Here is a 21,697-nt window from a genome sequence, read left to right as displayed (position 1 = left end):
ACTATACATGGAGCCATTGATCGCTACCCATTGAGCCTGACGATCTAGCCAGCTTTCTATCCACCTTATAGTCCATTCATCCAGCCCATATGACTTGAACTTGCTGGCAAGAATACTGTGGGAGACCGTATCAAAAGCTTTGCTAAAGTCAAGGAATAATACATCCACTGCTTTCTCCTCATCCATAGAGCCAGTTATCTTGTCACAGAAGGTGATTATGTTAGTCAGGCATGACTTGCCCTTGGTGAATCCATGCTGACTGTTTCTGATCACTTTCTTCTCCTTCTTAGTGCTTCAGAATTGATTCCTTGAGGACCTGCTCCATGATTTTTCCAGGGACTGAGGTGAGGTTGACTGGCCTGTAGTTCCCTGCATCCTCCTCCTTCCCTTTTTTAAAGATGGGCACTACATTAGCCTTTTTCCAGCCATCTGGGACCTCTCCTGATAGCCATGAGTTTTCAAAGATAATGGCCAAAGGCTCTGCAATCACATCCGCCAACTCCTTTAGCACTCTAGGATGCAGTGCATCCGGTCCCATGGACTTGTGCTTTTCCAGCTTTTCTAAGTAGTCCTGAACCACTTCTTTCTCCACAGAGGGCTGGTCACCTCCTCCCCATGCTGTGCTGCCCACACAGTAGTCCTTGTTCGTGAAGACAGAGTACATTAGCTTTTTCCACATCCTCTGTCACTAGATTGACTGCCCCATTCAGTAAGTGACCCACACTTTCTTTGACCACCTTCTTGTTGCTAATATACCTAAAGAATCCTTTCTTGTTACTCTTAAGATCTCTTGCTAGCTGCAACTCCAGGTGTGATTTGGCCTTCCTGATTTCACTCCTCCATGCCTGAGCAATATTTTTATATTCCTCCCTGGTCAGTTGTCCAATCTTCCACTTCTTGTAGGCTTCTCTTTTGTGTTTAAGATCAGCAAGGATTTCACTGTTAAGCCAAGCTGGTCGCCTGCCATATTTACTATTCTTTCTACACATCAGGATGGTTTGTCCCTGTAACCTCAATAAGGATTCTTTAAAATACAGCCAGCTCTCATGGATTCCTTTTCCCCTCATGTTATTCTCCCAGAGGATCCTGCCCATCAGTTCCCTGAGGGAGTCAAAGTCTGATTTTCTGAAGTCCAGGGTCCGTATTCTGCTGCTCTCCTTTCTTCCTTGTATCAGGATCCTGAACTTGACCGTCTCATGGTCACTGCCTCCCAAGTTCCCATCCACTTTTACTTCCCCTACTAATTCTTCCCAGTTTGTGAGCAGCAGGTTAAGAAGAGCTCTGCCCCTAGTTGGTTCCTCCAGCACTTGCACCAGGAAATTGTCCCCTACCCTTTCCAAAAACTTCCTGGATTGTCTGTGCACTGCTGTATTGCTCTCCCAGCAGATATCGGGGTGACTGAAGTCCCCAATGAGAACCAGGGCCTGTGATCTAATAACTTCTGTTAGTTGCCTGAAGAAAGCCTCATCCACCTCATGCCCCTGGTCTGGTGGTCTATAGCAGACTCCCACCACTACATCACCCTTGTTGCTCACACTTCTAAACTTAATCCAGAGAAACTCAGATTCTTCTACAGTTTCATACTGGAGCTCACATGGCAGGGTGCAGTTTCCATGGTGTCCGCATTCATTCTGAAGAACTAAACAATCTCTGGACCAACGTGTGGTACTTCATCTGGGACAGGAAATATACAGCTCCCAACTTAGGCTAGGCCTGTTGCATTTGCACATTTCTTACACATTTACAAAATAGCTGGAATGAGAGTTGCAATTTGATGGCAAAGCATTTCTAATGAACACACGTGGTGAGGCAGACAGCCTTGTCATAAAGCCTCTGATTACACCTTATCCAAACTTGGTTTTACTAAAACTTCACATTAGAACACCACTTTTACAAGCTGAATTTATTAAATTCCTTTCAATCTGAAATATCTTTATGGCCTTCTGTCCCTGTTGGTGTTCCTAGCCTCTTTGCCAGAAGCTGGGAAAGGGTGATAAGGGTGGATTGAAGAATGGTATTGTTGCAAGTTATCCTTAATTTTATCAAGGCTTTGGTAACTCCTGAGACAGGATTTAAATTTACCAATTTCTGTAATATGGGTGTTGTATCAAATAATAACAGTACAGTATGTATAAGGCATGAGACTTTTAATTTCCCTTAAGTCCCCACTCACTGTTCAGTTTCTTCTCCCATCCCATCTCTTTTCTTCCATAGCCTCCTTGCTAATTAGCAGGAGCAGAGCTTCAAAAGAGGCCACTGCTACTGACCCTGTGCTATGCATCAGTTGGCGGTAGCAAGTTTTCAAAGAACAAACATGTCTTCATTCTCCTGAGGCCTGCCATCATCGAGCAGCTGAGCAGAACAGGGCTGGTTGCAGCAGCTGCTTTTAAAATTCTGTTACTGATAATTAGAGACTCTTTTAATTGGATAAACTGTCAGGATGATTTTCCCAGAGTTTAGCATGCAAGACTGCACTGGAAGTGAAGTGGGAGCCAAAGTCACTGTCCTAAGCTTAATGGTCAAAGCCTTCAATAGGTCTGGACACATCTATGTAAGAGGCTACTGGTCTCATGTTTGACCCTGCCTCAGAGATAGCTGTGGCCCTTTGAGAAAATGCAGCTGACAAAGCTTGTGAGAGCCTGAGAAAAAACATTTTCAGTCATGATGAATTTGATGAATTCGCTACCAAAGGAGATAAGACTTGTTCAGAGCCGATCTGTGTCCAGAGCGTGCTCTCATGCACACTTATTTTACATAGCCTTGCTACCATAACGAGTGGTCCTTTACAAGAGCCAGTTGAATCTGTCTTAAAAAAAAGCAGGTTTTTACAAAAAAAGCCCCGAAACTCTTCTGTCGAAGAATAATTTTTCTCAATTTAATTTTTTTCATAAAACTTGGAAATAAAAAAATTGACAAAATATGAAAATTTCCAAAATCTTCATTTTGAAAGTGTATAAACCTCCCTATTTCTTTGTCTCCATTTTTTTTACTCCCCCCCCACTTTTTTCTCCCCAATTGAAAAAACTTAAAAGTAATGCAAATTTAGTCAATTTAGAACCAAATGTTCATTCTAGGTGCCCTAATATGAAAATCAGGCTCAAACTATCTCAACTTGGGCAATGAAAAATTGAGAGTCCCAAAGAGTCAGTGACTGCTTCTGATGCACGGGGTCTAAATCTCCCTGTGACTCTGTTTTTTCATTTATAAAATGGGAGCATCAGATCACCTGCCTCATGGAGATGATGTGAGGCTTAGTTCATTAATGTTTGCAGAGCATTTTGGAGTTGTTCAACTTACTGTCCCTATGTGTGCTCCACTGCAGGATGTATGTGGGCCTGTGCACTCTCAAATGGGAATTGTAATTAGTAATGGCTGTGGGCCTGTGTCTGGGTACTATACATCCTCATGCTCTGGTGTAAGGGTATATTAGGGGAGGGGTGCAGACCTGCACCTGCCACCATTCCAGTTCCTTGTCAACTGCCCTCAACTTGAGATGGAGCATTCTGTTGTCCACTGCTAGCTTCTCAGCGTCTTCCTTCCTTAAGTATTTTATTTATTAGCTTATCTTATTTTATTCACTTTTTAATTTAGTTTTCACACAGGCTTGTGTTTTTGAGCTCCTCTTACTCCCTGCTGAACAGTACCCAAGCTCTCCTGTACTGTCCAGGTTCCTCACTCACAAAGACGACCTGGTTCCGGAGGAACCAGAATTTCCTATGCTAAGGGATACTGAGAGAGATTCCTCCCTGGGACTGCTGGACCCTTGAGAGCTGGAGCCTTTATCCCTATGTGAGACCGAAAGAGGTCCACACTTCACAAAGAAGCACACTCCTCAACAGTGACCTCCTATTCTGCACCTTCTTCCAAACTGCCATTTTGACAGATTTGTTGAGGGTTGTGAACCACCCTCAAGGTCTTTCAGCCATACTGAGGGTCTTTACAAAGGTCCCCTCTGTCATCACAGCTCACTTGCATCAGTGGGAAATAACCATCATTCCCAATCTGTATGATTGGCTCCTCAAGGGTCACTCCCTCTTCAAGGTCCACTGAGCAGCCAACAAAGACCTAATCGTATTTCACTCCCAGGACCTTTGTCTAAACGTGGAGAAGTCTGCCCTAAAACCAGTAAAGTGCACAGACATCATCAGGGCCACTCTGGACTCCTCAACTACTAGAGCCTACCTACCTATCAGCAGACAGTTTCACCGTTATACTAGTCTCATCGCCACACTATAACTGAGCCCATAATCCACAGCAAGGGCTTTCCTGCAGCTCTTAGGCGACATGCTGGCATGCATGTGTGTAATGCCTCACCGAAGACTACACCTTTGATGCCTTTGGACCTGTCTCAGGGCTATTTACATCCTCAACCGTCTTTTTCCAAATGAGTGACCATTGCTCCCAGTGTTCTTCTACATATTAATGGAGTTGAGGATCTTCTCAAAGTCTGTGTGGAAGTTCTGGTGTCATGTCCACCCCACCTCAAGGGTTACCACCACTGTTCCTCCTTGAGAAGCTTCTCTAACTCATCAACATTTTCTAACTCAGGGCAGATCACTACATGGGCAAATATTTCCTTTGAAACATCAAGGGCTGCCCAGACAATACACTGGACAACAGAGCAACAGTGTACTGTATCAACTATCAAGGTGTAGCAAGGTCCCAATATTTATACACAGAATCACTAAGACTGTGAATATCCTACTGCATAGAAATCTCAGTGGTCTACTTTTCTGGGCCTGCAGAATAACGTAGCAGATACTCTGAGCAGGCATTTTCAATTGAACCATAAATGAAAACTCAATAACTTGGTCTTTTAGAATAGTGTTTCTCAATGACCGATCTATGGACTGGCACTGGCCCCTGAGATCTCCCTGACAGTTTAGGAAGGTAGCTAGCCGATCCCTGGTATCAAAAAGGTTGAGAAACACTGTCCTAGAGTGATTGACTGGCCATTTCACTGGGGCCCAATACTCCTCAATAGCTCTTCTTAGAGACATACCCATCTTGGACATCTGCAGGGCAGCAACCTGACCCTCCATTCACATGTTCTCGAGGAACTATTGCTTTCTACATGCTTTCAGGGCAGATATGGCCTTTGCTGACACAGTCTTCAGAACTCAGTAGTAGCCATGTTAGTCTGAATCAGCAAAAACAACAAGGAGTCCTTGTGGCACCTTAGAGACTAAAAAATTTATTTGGGCATAAGCTTTCGTGGTCTAGAACCCACTTCATCAGATGCATGGAGTGGAAAATACAGTAGCAGATATAAATACACAGCCCATGAAAGGATGGGAGTTGCCTTACCAAGTGGGAGGTCAGTCTAATGAGACAATTCAGTTAACAGTAGGATACCAAGGGAGGAAAAATCACTTTTGTAATGGTAATGAGAGTGGCCCATTTCAAACAATTGACAAGAAGGTGTGAGTAACCGTAGGGGGAACTTAGTATGGGGAAAATTAGGTTTAGATTTTGTAATGACCCAACCACTCCCAGTCTTTATTCAGGCCTAATTTGATGGTGTCCACTTTGCAAATTAATTCCAGATCTGCAGTTTCACGTTGGAGTCTGTTTTTGAAGTTTTTTGTTGTTGAAGAATTGCCGCTTTTAGGTCTGTTTGTTGAGTGACCATGGAGGTTGAAGTGTTCTGCTACTGGCTTTTGAATGTTATAATTCCTGATGTCAGATCCGCCTCCATCTTGAGATACTGTTTGGAAGTTTCCAACAGTGGAGCACCCATAGGGACAATACCTCAAAGTAGAAGGTGAGATCACTTACCTGTACAGGAACGGGGCTTTGCAGTAAAAAGGAACTGGAGTGGCTGCAGATCTGCCCCTCCTATATACCCTTGCACTGGAGCATGAGGACCTGTAATGCGCAAGCATGTACCTGCGGGCACTGCTGACTTAAACTTTCTGATCAAAAGTGCAAGGCACACGCACACCCTATGATGGAAGGCCCATAGGGAGAAAACATCTCAAAGAACTCCACTTACCGTACAGGTAAATAACCTCTCCACCTTCAGCAGGAAGACACTATATAAAGAGCAAGATCTCGTATTGTAAGAAGATCGGTGTGCCTTTTAGAGCAAATGAAATCAGTGGGCTCAGTGGAGGGATGACTAAGTCATGCTGCAATGAATGGGGGAGGAAAGGTGGGCTGGTCAGCCATCTCAAGACTAGAGATGGGGAAGTAGGTTACCAAGCCACCTCTGAAGAGGAAATCCACTACCTGAGGGAGTAGAAGAATGTCTCATGCCTGCCTTCAAAGAGGACCTACTGAAGGCCAGTGGCTGGGAGGCCTTAAATAAACCTATCCAAGCTTTTACAACACCTTAGTTTGTGTTTGGTTACTATTTAGCTCTTATTTTAACTAACTAGTTCGCCCAGCCCTAATATTTTCAGTCTCAATCTTACCAATTTTTGTTCTGGAAAAATCCCTTGGGATTTTACATAATTAGCTAAACTGACAGTAGGCTTCATAGATAGTGAATAAGGTATATGACATAAGAAAGCAAATAAAGCTTCAACTGTAACAGGTATTTAAGGAGGTTTGCAAATCTACTGACAGGAATATGTAATGGAGAGAATTTCATAAAGTAATAAACACCTTATTGCTCATAGATTTGAACCATGAATTAATTTAAATGAGTAAATTATTGTAAATTAGCACACATGTGCTAGCGGTGTGTGATAAAGGTGAAGTCTTAATGTGTTTGTAAGCATCTCCAAATAAGTAATTAAAAAATAAGGCAAATAATACAGTAGGTCACTGGAAATGTCCTAAAACTGAATACAGTTCAGAGATGTCTGTTTGCCTTCAGGATTATTTTTGCTGAGCGCAATCAGATGAGCCTTCACCTTAACTGGAGACTTTTTGGAAGTATAGCTTCAAATGCAGGTGGGGAGGATTTGAGCCTTCATTCTTTCAAGGTAAATATATTGAGTTCCATGCATTTTATTGTGTGTGTGCATGCATGTGCATGTCAATCTTTTTGACAAATCCTTTAAAAAGAGAAACTCTCTGCTTTGAGTGGGCATTAAAGAGACCATATTTCTTCTGAAAACAGAGGACCGCTTTGGTGTCTGTGACTACGACGGGTGCTACCCACACTGGTGCAGTGAGTGGTGGCTTGTTGTCCTCTGGTCCAGAGATGATACACACACATCTATTTTGGGATAAAAAGCAATAGATATTTCATATAAAATATTTGTGACAAACAGTAAAGCTCATGTAAACACTCTCTGTGCTGCACACTCTTGTGAATGTAGAGTTAAACTGGTGTAAGGTAAAAGTAACCAGATTAAATCACATCACAGATGTCATCACAGAGGCGTCTGTGCCAAATACTCTGTGCAAATGACAGAAAACCTTTTTTAGAAAGATTATTGATCTGCAGAATGGAAGGTAAACAGACAGACAAAAGGTGAGGCTGTTCCCTACTATCAATTGAAAAAAGAAAACATGCTTAAGTTACCAGAGTTAATTGTTCTAGTTTCAAAGTCATTTTGATTTCTGCCATGGTTTTTATCCTTGTGCTCATGTTTGGCAGTATTATAATGAATGAGGAACTCATAATAATAAATATTGGCAGATGGCTGCCACATGCTAAAATATGACACCTGAACTCTAGCAGGTAATGTCTAAGGCAAGGCAGCAGGGATTGGCTCTATAAGCAGCAGTCCCAGAGACTGCACCCAGAACTCATATAAACTTAATTACCACAAAGTGGATATATATTATGCATTGTATTTGTATCATCTCTAGGACAGAGGTTACTATGGAGAGAGCCCTTTGTTTTCAGTGTACAATATATTTATTTATAACAGGAAGGGAAGACATATAAACATTGATATTTAAATGAAGTCAAAACACAACCTGATACAAATATTTTACATTTATTGGAAGAATACAGTAAAAAGGGGGACTGCAGACTCAGTGGTAATTGGTCCATCAGAAGAGACAAGAAGCTATTAAAACAAACCAAAACTGTCTGCAGTTTACAAGATCATTGAACGCCTATTTTGTAACAGACTAGGAAAAAATGTTAGCTTAAGTTCAAAAGTGTAACTTCTATGTATATAAAAATTGGCAAATAAATAAGAGTTAAAATTGCAGATCTGTGTTTAAATTTATAAAGGAGAGACAATTAAACTGTATTACACAGCTATCATTTTGAGACATTCTTAAAAACCAGATAAACCTACATAAGCCCCCCACCCCGCTTTTTTTTTTTTTTTTTTTTTTTTTTACACATGTACTTTTGGGAAGAAGCACCCATTTCCAGTGTTACATGTTATCAATCCGTTTCACAAATATATTATTTTTAAACAACAATGAGCATAAAAGGTGTTTTACCGGATATTAAATTTGCTGGTGCATTCATTGGCACAAAATGGAAAAAAAAATCTAAATACATTTAAAAATTGTAAACTACATCAGTGCCTTGGTACTCAAGGCTACAGGTGTCAAAAGTCTGCGATGGTATGTCTGACTCTTTCTACCCCCCAGTTTCACCACGCAGTTATCCAAAAGAAAAATAAACACATGTACAATTGGAAAGACAGGGCCCCTACAACTGTCAGCTCAAGTGTCCTTTCTGGAAACCCCTTGATTACACACGACTGTGCAATTGCTACAGGGATGGCAACTAAATGATACAAAATGTATGTTTTGGTTTTCAATCCTTTTGCAGGATGTTTTTAGAATAATTAGGTCAGATTAGCTCTTTGGACTGTTATTTTTTGGATCATGTCCTTTGTGGTAACACAATGCCCAAGCCTAGACCCTGAGTCCTCTCTTACTAGATTTTTCTGTTTTCTTCAGCTTTTAGGGAGCTAACATCTAATAATCAGATGGGGAAACTCCCTGTAGGAAATATGTTCATTAACAATTATTATGCTGACGGAAGTTTTAATTGGATGCATTTCATCTGGTTGGCACTCCTATGGAGGGATTAGTTCAATCTCTTGCACAGTGGATATGCAGGAAGCCTCATCTACACCTTCTCCCTTGTGCACCTGTATAGCATCCAGACAAAAGGCTGTCACCAGCACTCCCTGGGCACTGGGGTTGTCCACCCACAGCTGCAAGCTGGCCTGGGTAAGGCATAAGGGGGCATGGCCAGGTTTCTACTACTTATGCATCAGTTAGCAATTGGCAGCGGGTGCTGGGGGGAGCACACACTGCACATTTTACTAATGCTATAGAGAGTGCTCCCAGCAGCAGGGCTCTGAGGCATCCTGGCTGCATAAGGCAGAATGCCAAAGAGCACCTCTATTTGGCTGCTACAGTTCTGCACACCCCTTCCCTAGCACTCCAGAGAGGAGCTGGGGCACAATTTTAACCCTTATGTGGAGCACCATTAAAATAAATAACATTAGTGACTAAAAAAAAAGGGCATGTACCTGTTAGGGGGAAATTGCATGCAAGACACACTGATATACGTAAGTATTTTTTTACCAACTCAGCTGTGATTGATTATGACACTACTGGTGTTTGATCCACCTGCTGAGGAAAAATCTATAAAGCTTTATTCAATTGGTCACCTAAAAATCAGTCATTTAATCACATATTAAATGTCCTGCAAAAAACTATATATTTAGTGGACTAAAAAGCCGTGAGTTTTTAGTCTGCAAGTCTGACCTTGAGCAGTACAGTATCTGCAGAGCTAAAGGTTACATGGTGTAAGCAAGGAAACCAGGCCTCTAAAAATAAAATGGATGACAATAAGAATGATGATGATTTAGGAATGCAGACTATGTTTGGAGTTCTGAAACGGGCTAAAAGGAGAACACGTTTCCTTATTGAGGTTCAGTGGAAACTGTGGCATCACAATACTCTCTTTATTCAGTTGGAACTGGTCTGTTGACTGCAACTGAAATAGGGTAATTCTCTCTGCGGGTGGACAGTGTTAATTACACATTGTTCCTCAAAAATGAGGAATAGAATGCTGTGTGTTGCAAAGAAAATGTCAACAGCAGAATTTCACATACTGTAATATGAGGAATGTAAGTCAGCTTTCTTGAAGTCTTTAGTTGGATGAAACAGTAATTCGAATGTGGACTAGGCAGTCACCTTTACCTTACAGTTACTTTGGGCTGTCATACCTACAGTAGTATTTTTGAGACTCCGGAAATAGTTGATGTTGGGCCAAATGAAACCAGAGATGAAGCTGGAACTTTGTCTCTGAAGAGCAACTCACAGCATAATGTGAAATGGAAGTATGTGAGGGATATGGAGGCATCTCATTCAGATGTCCGAGAAGGCCTGAAGAAGAAAATACTAAGGGCCATACTGTCCCCTCTCTCTCTCTCTCTCTCAAAGAAAAAGAAGTCTTGGAGTGAAATTTAGCTGGCTTCATAGATAGCAGTGCAACTCTGTTAAAGTCAATTGAATTGACTGCTCCTAGCATGAGAGCAGAATTTGTCCCGCAGAGACTGATCTTTCTGAAAATCCAAACACAATAATTAGAGGTGTGTTTTACTCTGCGTATCCCATAATTGTGGTTACATTCATTTTTTTGTCGATGGTAATCTCTAGTTTTGTTCTTCTGCTTTATTTAATTGAATACATCTTTTTACCGGTATTCAGCAGAATGATTTTGTTTTCTTCTTTATTTCTTGGTACATTTTAGCAAGACTGATCTGATACGTCCGTACTGGCTGTCCAATAAGTTAAATTTTAGTTGTGACATGGAGAATGCTCCCTCTGTAAACTAATACTCCAGGACTGACCTTTCTCTCTCTTGTTTGACATGCTGTTTTTCTTTTCACAAATCTCCTTAGCTTGGATTATTGATGGTTTTTGGTGCTTGTGTGTGCTTTTATGTCTACTCTTACTACACAGAGTCCAAGTTTGATGAAGTGGAATGCTCTGCATGTTTAAAACCAGTTCTAAAATTATAGCAGGACTGTAAACACAGCTATGGTGGTAATTTAGGATTATTCTTCTAGGTACCATTTTCTAGTGGCTGTTCATGCTTTGTGAAGTCATGCGACTTCATTGTCCTCCATGCTAGCCTGCAGGCATTTTCAGAATGAGCGGCACTCTCTTGAGTTCACAGTTGCATGTAAAACTGTCCCCTAAGGTTTGTGGTCTAAAACATAAACATTTGTTTGTAAGGTGATTACTCCTAAAGATACACTGCGGCATTCATTTTTTGAAAAACAAATGAACATAAGAATAAAGATGATCTAGTGCAGTTTTTTCACTTTTTGGGTTTGTGGTTTCAGCCTAGTCGAATTTTTTGTCCATATTATTAAACCACTGCATAATTGAATGTGACTGGTAGTCTCTGATCAGGAGAGAAAGTACAGTGATAGCAAGAGATCTGCAAGTCAAGAGTGAAGTACACTGATCGTGACGCGGGGAAGCATCAAAGCAGCTGCATGCCCTTTATGCCTGGCTCTAGCCATTGTGAATTAGTCCTTAGGAACTCTTTTAAAACCTTTAAGGTAAGTGCTCTCCTGTTAGAAAGTTCAAAAGGTTCTGCCTTAGTGAAGTGATAATGCATGTGAAAGAAGAAGTCTTCAAACATGGCCAGTAATAAGAAATCAAAACTGAGGCCCCAATCCTGAACTCTCTCTGCACAGAACTACACTATACTTCAGTGGGAGTTCCATGGAAGGAGGGATTTCAGAAAGTTAGTAAGAGAATTTGTTTCTTTACCTATGCATGCAATTTTCTCTTCTTAATAACCATTTTAAATGTAGGCTTTCAGATTACGGGGGAAATCATGTTTTTCTTTTTAAGCAATTATTTCCCTTGTTCAAGGTCAAACCAACAAATTTGCTTTTCTGGGGTCGAACCCACACGGAGGATTTAAAAAATATGCTACCTTGAGTAAGACCTAAATCAAAGGTGAAATCTCTAACTTCCCCTTCCTCCCCAACTGCAATGCTATATTACCTAAGGATTGTATCCTATAGTCTCAATCATCTACTAGCCAGGAATCACATTTGTCACATCAAAGGAGAAACACAACTTACGTAATAATTGATGAAGTTTAGCAAAGTAGTTCAATGGGATCTAGCTCGGGATCCAGTGATTGCTGAGAGAGATTAAGGGGAGCAGAAACGAGTAGAATTTGTAAAGAATTGTTCTCTTTTTAATGAAAATGTAAAGAACATAAACTTTCTGGAAAAGCACACTGATGATCTGAAAACTCAGCTTCCTTTCCACGCCCCCTAAACGCTTGCTGAACATTTTGCTACCATAAGTGAAGAGAGATTTTCAGATAACATGTACTGGAAAATATTATGCCCACTTCTTTTTTGTTGTTTTCTTACCATTCTCAGGCCAGGCCTACATTACGCGTACAGAGGTATAACTATGTTGCGCAGGGGTGTGAAAAATCCACACCTGTGAGCAATGCAGTTATGCTGACCTAACCCCTAGTGCAGAGAGCGCTATGTTGAGAGGAGGAATTCTCCCATCGACATAGGTACCACCTGGATTAACTATGCTGAGAGGAGAAGCTCTCCTATTGGCGTAATAGTGTCTTCACTGAAGACCTGCTCTCAGCCTCTTTCCCACACAACAGCAGCACTTCAGTCGTTGTTAGTACCTATTCTACTTTTTTTGTGCCATTCCTCTTACCCTCTGTCCATTTTTTTTTTTTCCTATTCTCCCCTCCATCTTTTTCTTTCTAAAGGAAATGTTGCTGGTTGCATACAGCAGAGCTATTGTCATACTTAACTGTCCTTAAGATACCCTGCCCAGACATACCACCGGCCTGAGGGAGGGAGAATACTACTACTTTACCTGAGCCTAGGGAGCTGTACTCCTCTGCAGTTTTGCTGACTTTCTAAATCAGAAGATAAGAATGTGAGAGAGGAAAGTACGATGCTGGGCCTCAGCCCAGTCAGGTTATATTTTAGGTTTTCAAAAAACAGGAACCGACAGCCCCAAGGGAAACGAGTTCAGATCGGGGAAGGGACAGACCACACGTCATGAAAGTAACACTGACAAAATCTGAAGACAAAAATCAGCACCTTTATTTTCTAGAAAATGCTGTACTATGTGAAGGATAAATAAGGTGTTCGGCAACAAGTCACTTTTTAACACATTGTAAGGCTAATCATGAAATGCTCCACATGGTGCTTGGGTGATAAACACAATGAATTGAAGCTGGCATTTAAATCTGCTTTTGGTTTTCATGTCTGAGCATGCGGTATGGTTTTACCTGAAGTACTGTCCTCCTTTCTCATCAAACTGTTTGCTTTAGGACTGCACTAAATTGCTACAGTGAAAGTTCAGCTAGCAATCACTACACCCCATCAGCTTCAGAAAGGAAAGATATTGGCAAGTGAGTGGTAGAAGAAAGGATTTCAGCAAACTTTACAGGAAGAGGGACTTGCGATTTTAATCGGCTTTCCTTTTTAGTTGTTTCAGTGCCTCGAGTGTCAGAAATAGACATTATGCTGGGATATTCTAACTTCTGGCTCAAAAGCCTTATGATGTGTCCTCTGAGTTGTAAATAGTCCTTAATTAAATGATTATTTGTCCTCTCCTTGGGAAACCTGGGCAATTTTCTTATCAGCAAACATGTTTTAACCTGTATTTTTCATCCCTATAGTTTAAGTGAAGCAAAACATTGAGAAATGATGTTATCGTATCCTTATTAGGCAACCAGCAGCCAGTCAGTAATGTCTTTCTATAGGAGACAAATCTCTAATCTTCCTGCCCTGACACAAAGAAGTGACTGGGTCTGAAAGACAACACTGTCCATCCCAGCCTCACTTGGGTTAAGGTTTATATGAGGACAATAGAAAAAGAGATCTTAGGATATAAACATTCTGCGAGAACATCCTTTCCTTTAATGGAAACTGTTTGGGACATTTATTCTTGAAACCCTTCTTGTACTTTCTTCCTACAGGGTTATTCTGTTTCCAAGGACCTTGAATTTAGTACAAGGACCTTAACCAGGCAAGCATGTAAGTATCTTCCCCTCCTGCAGTAGTGTGTGTCAGGACTGTCTGAATCTGAAGAGGGAAGGTGCCCTGCCAGTCGGGGTGGGGTGGACACAATCTGTGCCCTGTACACCCCCAGAGCAATCCTGGCTCAGTCAGTCAGAATGTTTCCAAGGATTGCCACTAGAGCCTGAGTTCTCTGTACCCTACTACAGTGAATACTGATAATCATAAAATGGTGTTAACCAAGTCTAATAAAACAACTCAAGTACTTTAGGAAAGTAAGTAACTGGAAAAGGTGACTTCTTTATTTCAATAGCAAACTTTCATGCTTACCTAAACAGGTAATGACACTAACAAACAAATGCCTTTTCCAGTGCTAATGAATAAGGTTATTCTTATGGAAAGAGGATCCTTCCTCTTTAATCCATCTCTCTCTCTTCTTGCTCCTTTACATTGTATGCCATTACTGTCTGTGACATCCAGCTATAATGGCAGATTAAGATCTCTTAAAACCACAGAGATCATTTACATGATCTCTTGTTTACACATGCCTTTCTCCTGAAATATTTCCGAGGTACTGCTAGCGTAGACCCCGGTGTTGTCCAGCACTAGGCCAGAAGTTACGATGGTAAGAATGCTGGCAGCCAGCCTACATTTGTGCTACCACTGGTGGAACTGCATGAGTAGGAAACCGCTCAGAAAAAAGGCCAGTATAGACAAGGGTAAAGCATCACATGAATGAGGAGAAAGAGAAAGCAGAGACCGGCCTAAACTTTAGATCTGACCAACTCCAAGCTTTAGATCCAGCTAGAAATGTTGTGGCTAAGGCTCTAACTTTGAGAGGGGGGGAAAAACACCTGCTTGCTCATATTTTTGATTTACAGTAGTAGTAAAAATGCCATAAATAATGTGTATGACTTTCCACTGATGTGTATTTGCAGCATTTGAATAAATCAAAATTCAGCATAAACAAACATGGGTGGGTGAAAAACCAAGGGAAAAACAGTGAGGTACAGTAACCTCATGTTTCCTTAAACTGCTTTCTGCCCAAGAAAGTCTGAGGTTTATTTTGCAAATGGCACTGTACTTCCTGACACAGACAGCATATAAAGTGGTGGTAAGCCATCAAAAGCAACACTACAAAATAGTCACAGATTTTGTGACAGTTACAAAATGCACATCAAGATCTGAAACAAAAATGCAAAATGATTGCAGTTGCTAAAAGCTGCTGTTTACTTTTTCATTTGAGATTAAAAATCTAAAACAATTTTGTGAAATGCAGACTGAAGAAAAAGATTACACAGCTGCTGAGGACACAGGTCTCTGTCTTGTTTTCAAACATGTTGTTTCTCAATATTGCACTTTCTATAAAGCCATGAACTCCCTACATTTGGGAATCTTAACCAGGATGATGATTTCAAAACTAAACACTGAGGTTAGTTTTAAATGCTCAGTTTCAGTTGTTTACAACTGAAACTGTACACTCATTATTGGCTTTCATTGGGCTTTAAAATAATCTCAAAATTATAAATGACAGTAGCACTTTTAATTTCCTTATAATGCCTTGAAAAGGAGGAAAATAATTGGTAACAACTAGAAAAATCACTCTCCATCTCCTATAATATACTTAGAGGTTTTGATTTTTAGGGTACTATTGTTACATGAATTTTAAGACAGGAGTATTTCCTGGATATATAATCATCTGAACATTTCCAAAACCTATTAGAACCCCATAAAATGGGAAAGTGCAGATGTCAAAGCCTATTAAATATACTGAATTTCCAAAAGAGGACACTTCATTTTGCTGTATCTTAAACAAAATGTACAAAACACTGTAGAAAAACATTAAATAGCCAATATCTGCTTAATTATTAACAATGCTAAGATTTTAACCCTCTGTTCATTTAAAAGACATCAAGACTACAGAGAAGGCAGAGCGCTGCAGCTTTGGTTCTTGAATGCTATACCTGCTTTTCCATTCATTAAATTACAGGCTTTTTCTTTGTACATTTTTGTAGTCTCCCCTGCCATAAGCTTGCAAAGTTAAGAAAAGTATTTATACACATGTATCTGATATTGACTTAACTTCCTAAAGTACATAATTCCAATAATTACATGTGACAGATGGGACAAATAAATTATGCAAAGTGTTGTCTTGTCTCGCATTAGTTCAGTTGTGTTTGTGGCATAAGTTTTTGTGAAAACACATATGCCTATATTAAATGTATTCTCTACCAATGAACTCATCCTGACAGTCTCCCAAAGGGTTATTAATCATGAATTGAATTTCTGTCTGCTTTAGGACAAAGAATACAACATACTCTAGGTGCTGCAGGTATTCCATGCTTTGAAAAGCCTTTTCAGTTTAAACAGAAGTATGATATGAATTGCAAAATGTTAACTGCTCAGATAAGTGAAAAATGAATACAGTTGATGTCCTTTTACCTCTGTACATAAGAATCAGAATTGTGTGTCCTGCTTATCAAATTAAGACAAAAAGAACTGTTCTATTTTCTTGTTGAAAGGTTGGATATATGCATCCTTTGGAATAGTATAGTCTCTTTCATTCACTTAAAAAAAAGTGTGTTAATCTAAATAAAAGTGAATACATTCTTGTCCTTACTTTTAGACATTAGCGAGTGCATAGATGAGGACCTGTAGTTGGGTGATTTATTGATTTGGGACATGGATTCTTCCCAGAGTTATCGTTGCATATTTCTGGCATTTTCATGCACTTTTATTCACACAAGCACGCCAGCTCATTAAGGCACGCTGTTTGTGTAATATTTAGTATCAATGTTAACTGACTAAACGACGTTTCTTACTGGTTTTGAGACAAGTATCTTTGGACCAAGTGTGAGCATAGTGATAATTAAATGTACGCAGTATTTACATAAAGAAATAATAATGATAAAGGGATGACACTAATTTGTCCTTTTATTTTCAGTTTCTACTCCATTTTCCCAGTGTGTTTGTTTCCTTTGCCCCAGAACAAACCCAGATTGCTAACAAGTCCACCTACAATGAAAAAAGTGTTCTCTAGCATGCCGCTTCACTGTTCGTTTGGACGCTAAATTTAATGTAATAGATACTGGTCGAAACACTCATAGCCTACAAATACTTTAGTCACACATATCCCTTTCAATACTACCATAAATATATTTTAAAAAGCAGAAATTGCATTCTGGACAATAGAAAAGTCACCACAATAGAAATAAAATATAATGCAGCCACAAATGAAAGTTTTTCTTTCATTCCTCTGGCAGTTAATTCCTTGTTAACACACCTTGATAATGATTAGAAATAGGCCTACATCAAAACCATAGGTCTCCCAGATCATAACTTTGTTTCTAAAGTCACAGGTCTCTATGGTAGTCGGGAATCCTCACCAAGGCCTTTTGTAGCGATAGGTCCAAGCCACAAACTATTTGCATCCCCACCCCTGGACTGATTAGCTTTTATTCTTCTTATAAGAATACTATTTTTATACCAATCTTTTCCTCCTTGACAGTGTGAGTATGCAAACCTACTTTTGAAACTGAGAACAAATCTAGATGCAACTTAAAGACAGTTCTGTAGATTAATATTTCTACTCTATGCCTTGTTCAGCCTTTCAGAGGTTTGAAACAGGTAGCATTTCTTTCTGCAATGGAGACGTAGCCATTTTCTTTGGACAATACGCATGGAACGTGGTTTTAAACATGTCCTTTTGGTGACTCCAACTGCATGCAGAAAAGGCATATCAATTATTTGAAATGTGAAAAAAAAAATATTCAGAAAGGTATCAGAGAACCTCCAAAAGCCAATTTGGCAGTTCACTTTCTTTTACTCATCTAAAATCAGTGCTAACAGTTACCTTCATTACTTGCTACTCTCGTTCTCAAATGTGCTTCCTGCTGGCTGCTTTTCTACAAGTGTACATACAAAACCAACAGTTTTCTTCTTCTGCTTGTACTTTGAAAGGCAGATGATTTGGAGTATTTCCCGACAGACAGGTATCACACAAGACTGGATGTTGGCCTTTTAGAAAAAACCTAGCCCATCAAAGGAGATTTGTGCATAAAGATTCCTGATAAACTACTAAATTTTTCACAGGAAAAAAGCAGCAAGTAATGTCCAAAGTTGAACATATTTACTATGATGGAAGCAACTGTAAGAAATCTAAGGACGTGTTTGTAAATGATGTGAAAATTATTCTACAAAAAAATTATGGATTTCTTTGTTTAAAAAGAATACATGCACATCCAGAATCTTAACTGATGTTCTTTCTTAAAGCAATATATCATTTAAAATATCAGTTGCAGAAATGATTTAAAAAAAATATAAAGTTCCTAATTGAAATACTATTCAAAAATTGTGGTCCTCAGATTTAAGGTCTTCAGAAACATGGCATAGCCACCATTTTTAGTGCCACTGGTGTTGATATCTGCATCTGGGATAGCAAATTAAGAATGCAGCATAAAGTAGAAAACCTTTGGGAAATGTCACGAGCAGTTTATCACTGTAAAATAGATAGGAGTCACAGTCCCTTAAATCTATAGTGTGTGATGTTCTATTTACATGCATCCTAAATGACAGTGTTAACGTGACTAGATATATAGCATTTGGCAGAATCGTTTCTTTTTAATGTATGCTTAGACATTTTCCAAGATGGTGTGCGTGTGGACGCACATATATAAAAAAGAGTTAATTTTAAAAAAGTAACCCTAGAAGAATATTGCAGATAATGTGGTATAAACGCACAGTGTTTGAGGGAAAAATATTACTTTGTTGAAAAACAGAGTCCTGTAGGTTGAGTTTGGCACTACTTTATCACTATGTCACTTTCTTTTTGACTGAAGATAGTTCTTTCTGAATCTCGCTGAATTTTGGTCGGTTTTCTGGTTTGTAGTCCCAGCACCTCTGCATTATTTTATATATTTCCTCTGGGCACTTTTGAGGTGCTGACATTCGATATCCTGACATGCAAAGATAAAAAGGGAAAAAGTTTAGTATACAAAAGTAAAATAAATGGAACAAATGTTTAAAAAATAAAAAATAAGGACTTATAATTAAAAATGAATGAGCAAAGTTCCCTGAGGTTACTACATACAAAACTTTAAAAGGTCAGATTTATGCATCTCCTAGGTATAAATTAGATGATTTTCACATTATGCTAAGGTGCTTAACTAGCAAACTAAACACTGCTCAGATTGGGAAAGGTAAATTGTCAGTATGCTCCTCCTGCCTCTTAGGGCTGCAATCTGCCTAAAAATTCACTCTTCCCATCCTAGGAAAATGACTGTCCCTTCTTCTTCCTGTCAAGTCCAATCTTTATGTCATGAAAGTCCAAAAAAAAAAAAAAATACAGGAATACTAACAAATTAAAACACACTTACCTTAAGGTTGTGTGTGAATTTCTCTGCTGCCCCTTTTCCCCCTGTTTCTTTATTCCTTCCATCTCCCACTTTTTCCATTTTGATTTCCCTTGCCTCTCATTTTTATATTAAAGAAATAAGCCCCCTTTTCACTGTCTCTTTTGTCCCTCCTTACTCTAATCCCTTGTCCATGTCTCCTCCTCAATTCTGTTGTCTGCCCGCTTTTCTGCTCTTCCACTTGGCAAATTTCTTTTGTTTCCTCCTTGCTTCCATATTGTGACCAAATAAATGAAGTCTCTGGCTTCTTGGCGTGCAGTCAGCAAAGCAAGTCAACAACTGCTCATGCACTAGACACAAAAGAGCAACCCTGGTTCTGGCCTTGTTAACACACACTATATAAAATAATACATTTTACAAATTTAAAACAACATAAAATCCATGTTATGTATATGACTCCTATGGCTGTCTATATAGGTTGTGGGCACAGATTGGGGGAAGGACAGTGTGATGGAGACATCACTATGGAAGATGAACAAGGAATGCACTCAGATACCAAATATCTTAATCAGCATTATCTACTTTTGAATACTTTGTGAAAGAAAAGCTGGGGTTCGCTAGTTAAACCAATTCAAATGGAGCTGTTTACTATTTTTGTTCTAAAACTTTGCTCCAAAGGCAAAAGCTTTAACAAAAAAAACTGCAGACAAATAGTGTTTTCGGTATTTCCAGCAGCTTGGGATGTTAGCACAGAGAGTAGGAGCAATTTACTTAACAAGAGCATCTTCTGGTTTAACCTTTGTGCTGCCCAAACCAAGCAACTAACCACCCCCTTTATGTTCACCTCCCACTCTAACCTTCATGCCTTCTTCCATAAAGCCCGACACGGTACCTCAACCTTTCGCAGATTCAATCCATTATGCCTCTATTCTCTCATCCTTCAAGATCCCACTCTTCTTCCAGGAGGTCTATAAACCCTAATCGTCTTCACAGGGAGCTCTCAGCAAGTGATTTAAAGAAGATCAGACAACAAACTTGTGGAACTAACATGACATTTGCTAAAGTTGCTTTATCATACTGTCACTTCCCATTTGCACACTATCTATTTTGTTAAGTGCATGGACCTGGTGTTCCTACAGATCTATGAAGTATATCTTGCACATGGCTGTACCCTATAAATAACAACAATTAACCTTTCTCCACTTGTTCCCGTGCTTGTTGGTTGGTCATTCCAGGGTATGGACATACACCTAGACTGAAGGTCTCCCAAAGAAGAATCCCAAAGCTCCATACATCACTTTCAGAAGTGTATCTCCCTGAAGAAGGAGAGAAAGTGGATAATATAAATTAAAAGAATATTTCTGAGATGTACTGTATGCTACCCTGAACCAATGGTAAGAATGTTATTTAAATAATGACAGCACATTCCCGGTACCGTTGCCAAGGTGAAATTAAAGCATTATAACTGAACACTAACTCTTAATGGATACTCTTAACATACCGATGATCTCATTTTTCAAGTGATTAACTAACAATCAATTATCTTAGATCAAGGCAAATATTTAAAATTTTGTGATTCAATGGGCAGACTTGTTATGCTAGTAAAGATGCAAATTTACCCAGGGCCAAGAGACTGAAAAGATTTTCATGAGCTGGATTTCTGCTATTTTGTTTTCCAGCTGAACTGAGGTCTCCTCCTCCATTCTCCTGTCCAGCAAACTTTGAAAGAAAATACATTTAAAAGGTGAGGGACAGCGAACTTTTTAAATTCTTCCTTGTTCGCAATTCCTCTTGCAAGGTACTGTATTTTCCTAACCAGCTGTTCTTTTTCAATCCCCCAACCTGCCATGGCAATTAGTGTTCTGAAAAGAGCTAAAATTGACATGATTGTTGTTAACAACTTCTGCTACTCTGAAATTTGATATTGCAAAGCACACTATCATATCAAAATGCCTTTGTGATCCAGCAGCATTGAATTATATCAGCACAGCTCATGGAATAGTGCTTTTATAGGGTTTACTGGTAGCTTTTTAATATAAACAAAAAAAAAAACCTTCTCCATATACCCCATTCTCACGTTTTTGGGGTGGTGGTTTTTTTTGGACAATGGGTGATATATTGTTCAGAGAATACAAAACAATTTCTCTCATCAACCCTGGAATTAAGAATCTAAAGGACTTTATCCATTAAACTATGTCAACTTTAGAGACCCTGTTTTCCCCATTACATGTTAATAAAAAAAAAGGCCAAAATTTTCCAAAGTGCTTTTGGGTACTCATCTTGAGCTACCATGAAAGGGGCCTGGATTTTAGCAGTGCTGAGCACCGACCATCTGAAAGTCAGACTCCTTTACAATATTTGAAGCTGGCCATCTAAAAATTGAAGCAGCCCAAATCACTAGTCAGTCTGAAAATTTCAGCCTATAGT

At 39.5% G+C, this 21,697-nt stretch overlaps 1 protein-coding gene across 2 annotated transcripts in view; it reads right to left on the bottom strand.

Moving 5' to 3' along the window:
* Nucleotides 1–7,909: 7,909 nt before the first annotated feature.
* Nucleotides 7,910–21,697, bottom strand: part of FER (FER tyrosine kinase) — a 446,225-nt gene continuing 432,437 nt past the window's right edge. For both annotated transcript variants that reach the window (XM_077817292.1, XM_077817291.1), the window contains 2 exons: nt 20,464–20,586; nt 7,910–18,874 (listed from right to left, as the gene is read on the bottom strand). In XM_077817292.1, the coding sequence (XP_077673418.1) occupies nt 18,732–18,874; nt 20,464–20,586 (266 nt within the window). In that variant the 3' untranslated portion in view covers nt 7,910–18,731. The remainder of the gene's footprint in view (nt 18,875–20,463; nt 20,587–21,697) is intronic.

This window comes from Eretmochelys imbricata, chromosome 5 (genome assembly GCF_965152235.1).
Source record: "Eretmochelys imbricata isolate rEreImb1 chromosome 5, rEreImb1.hap1, whole genome shotgun sequence".
In the NCBI taxonomy this organism is placed as follows: Eukaryota; Metazoa; Chordata; order Testudines; family Cheloniidae; genus Eretmochelys; species Eretmochelys imbricata.
Note: the sequence above shows the minus strand (reverse complement) of the source record. Positions and strands in the feature narration are given on the sequence as shown.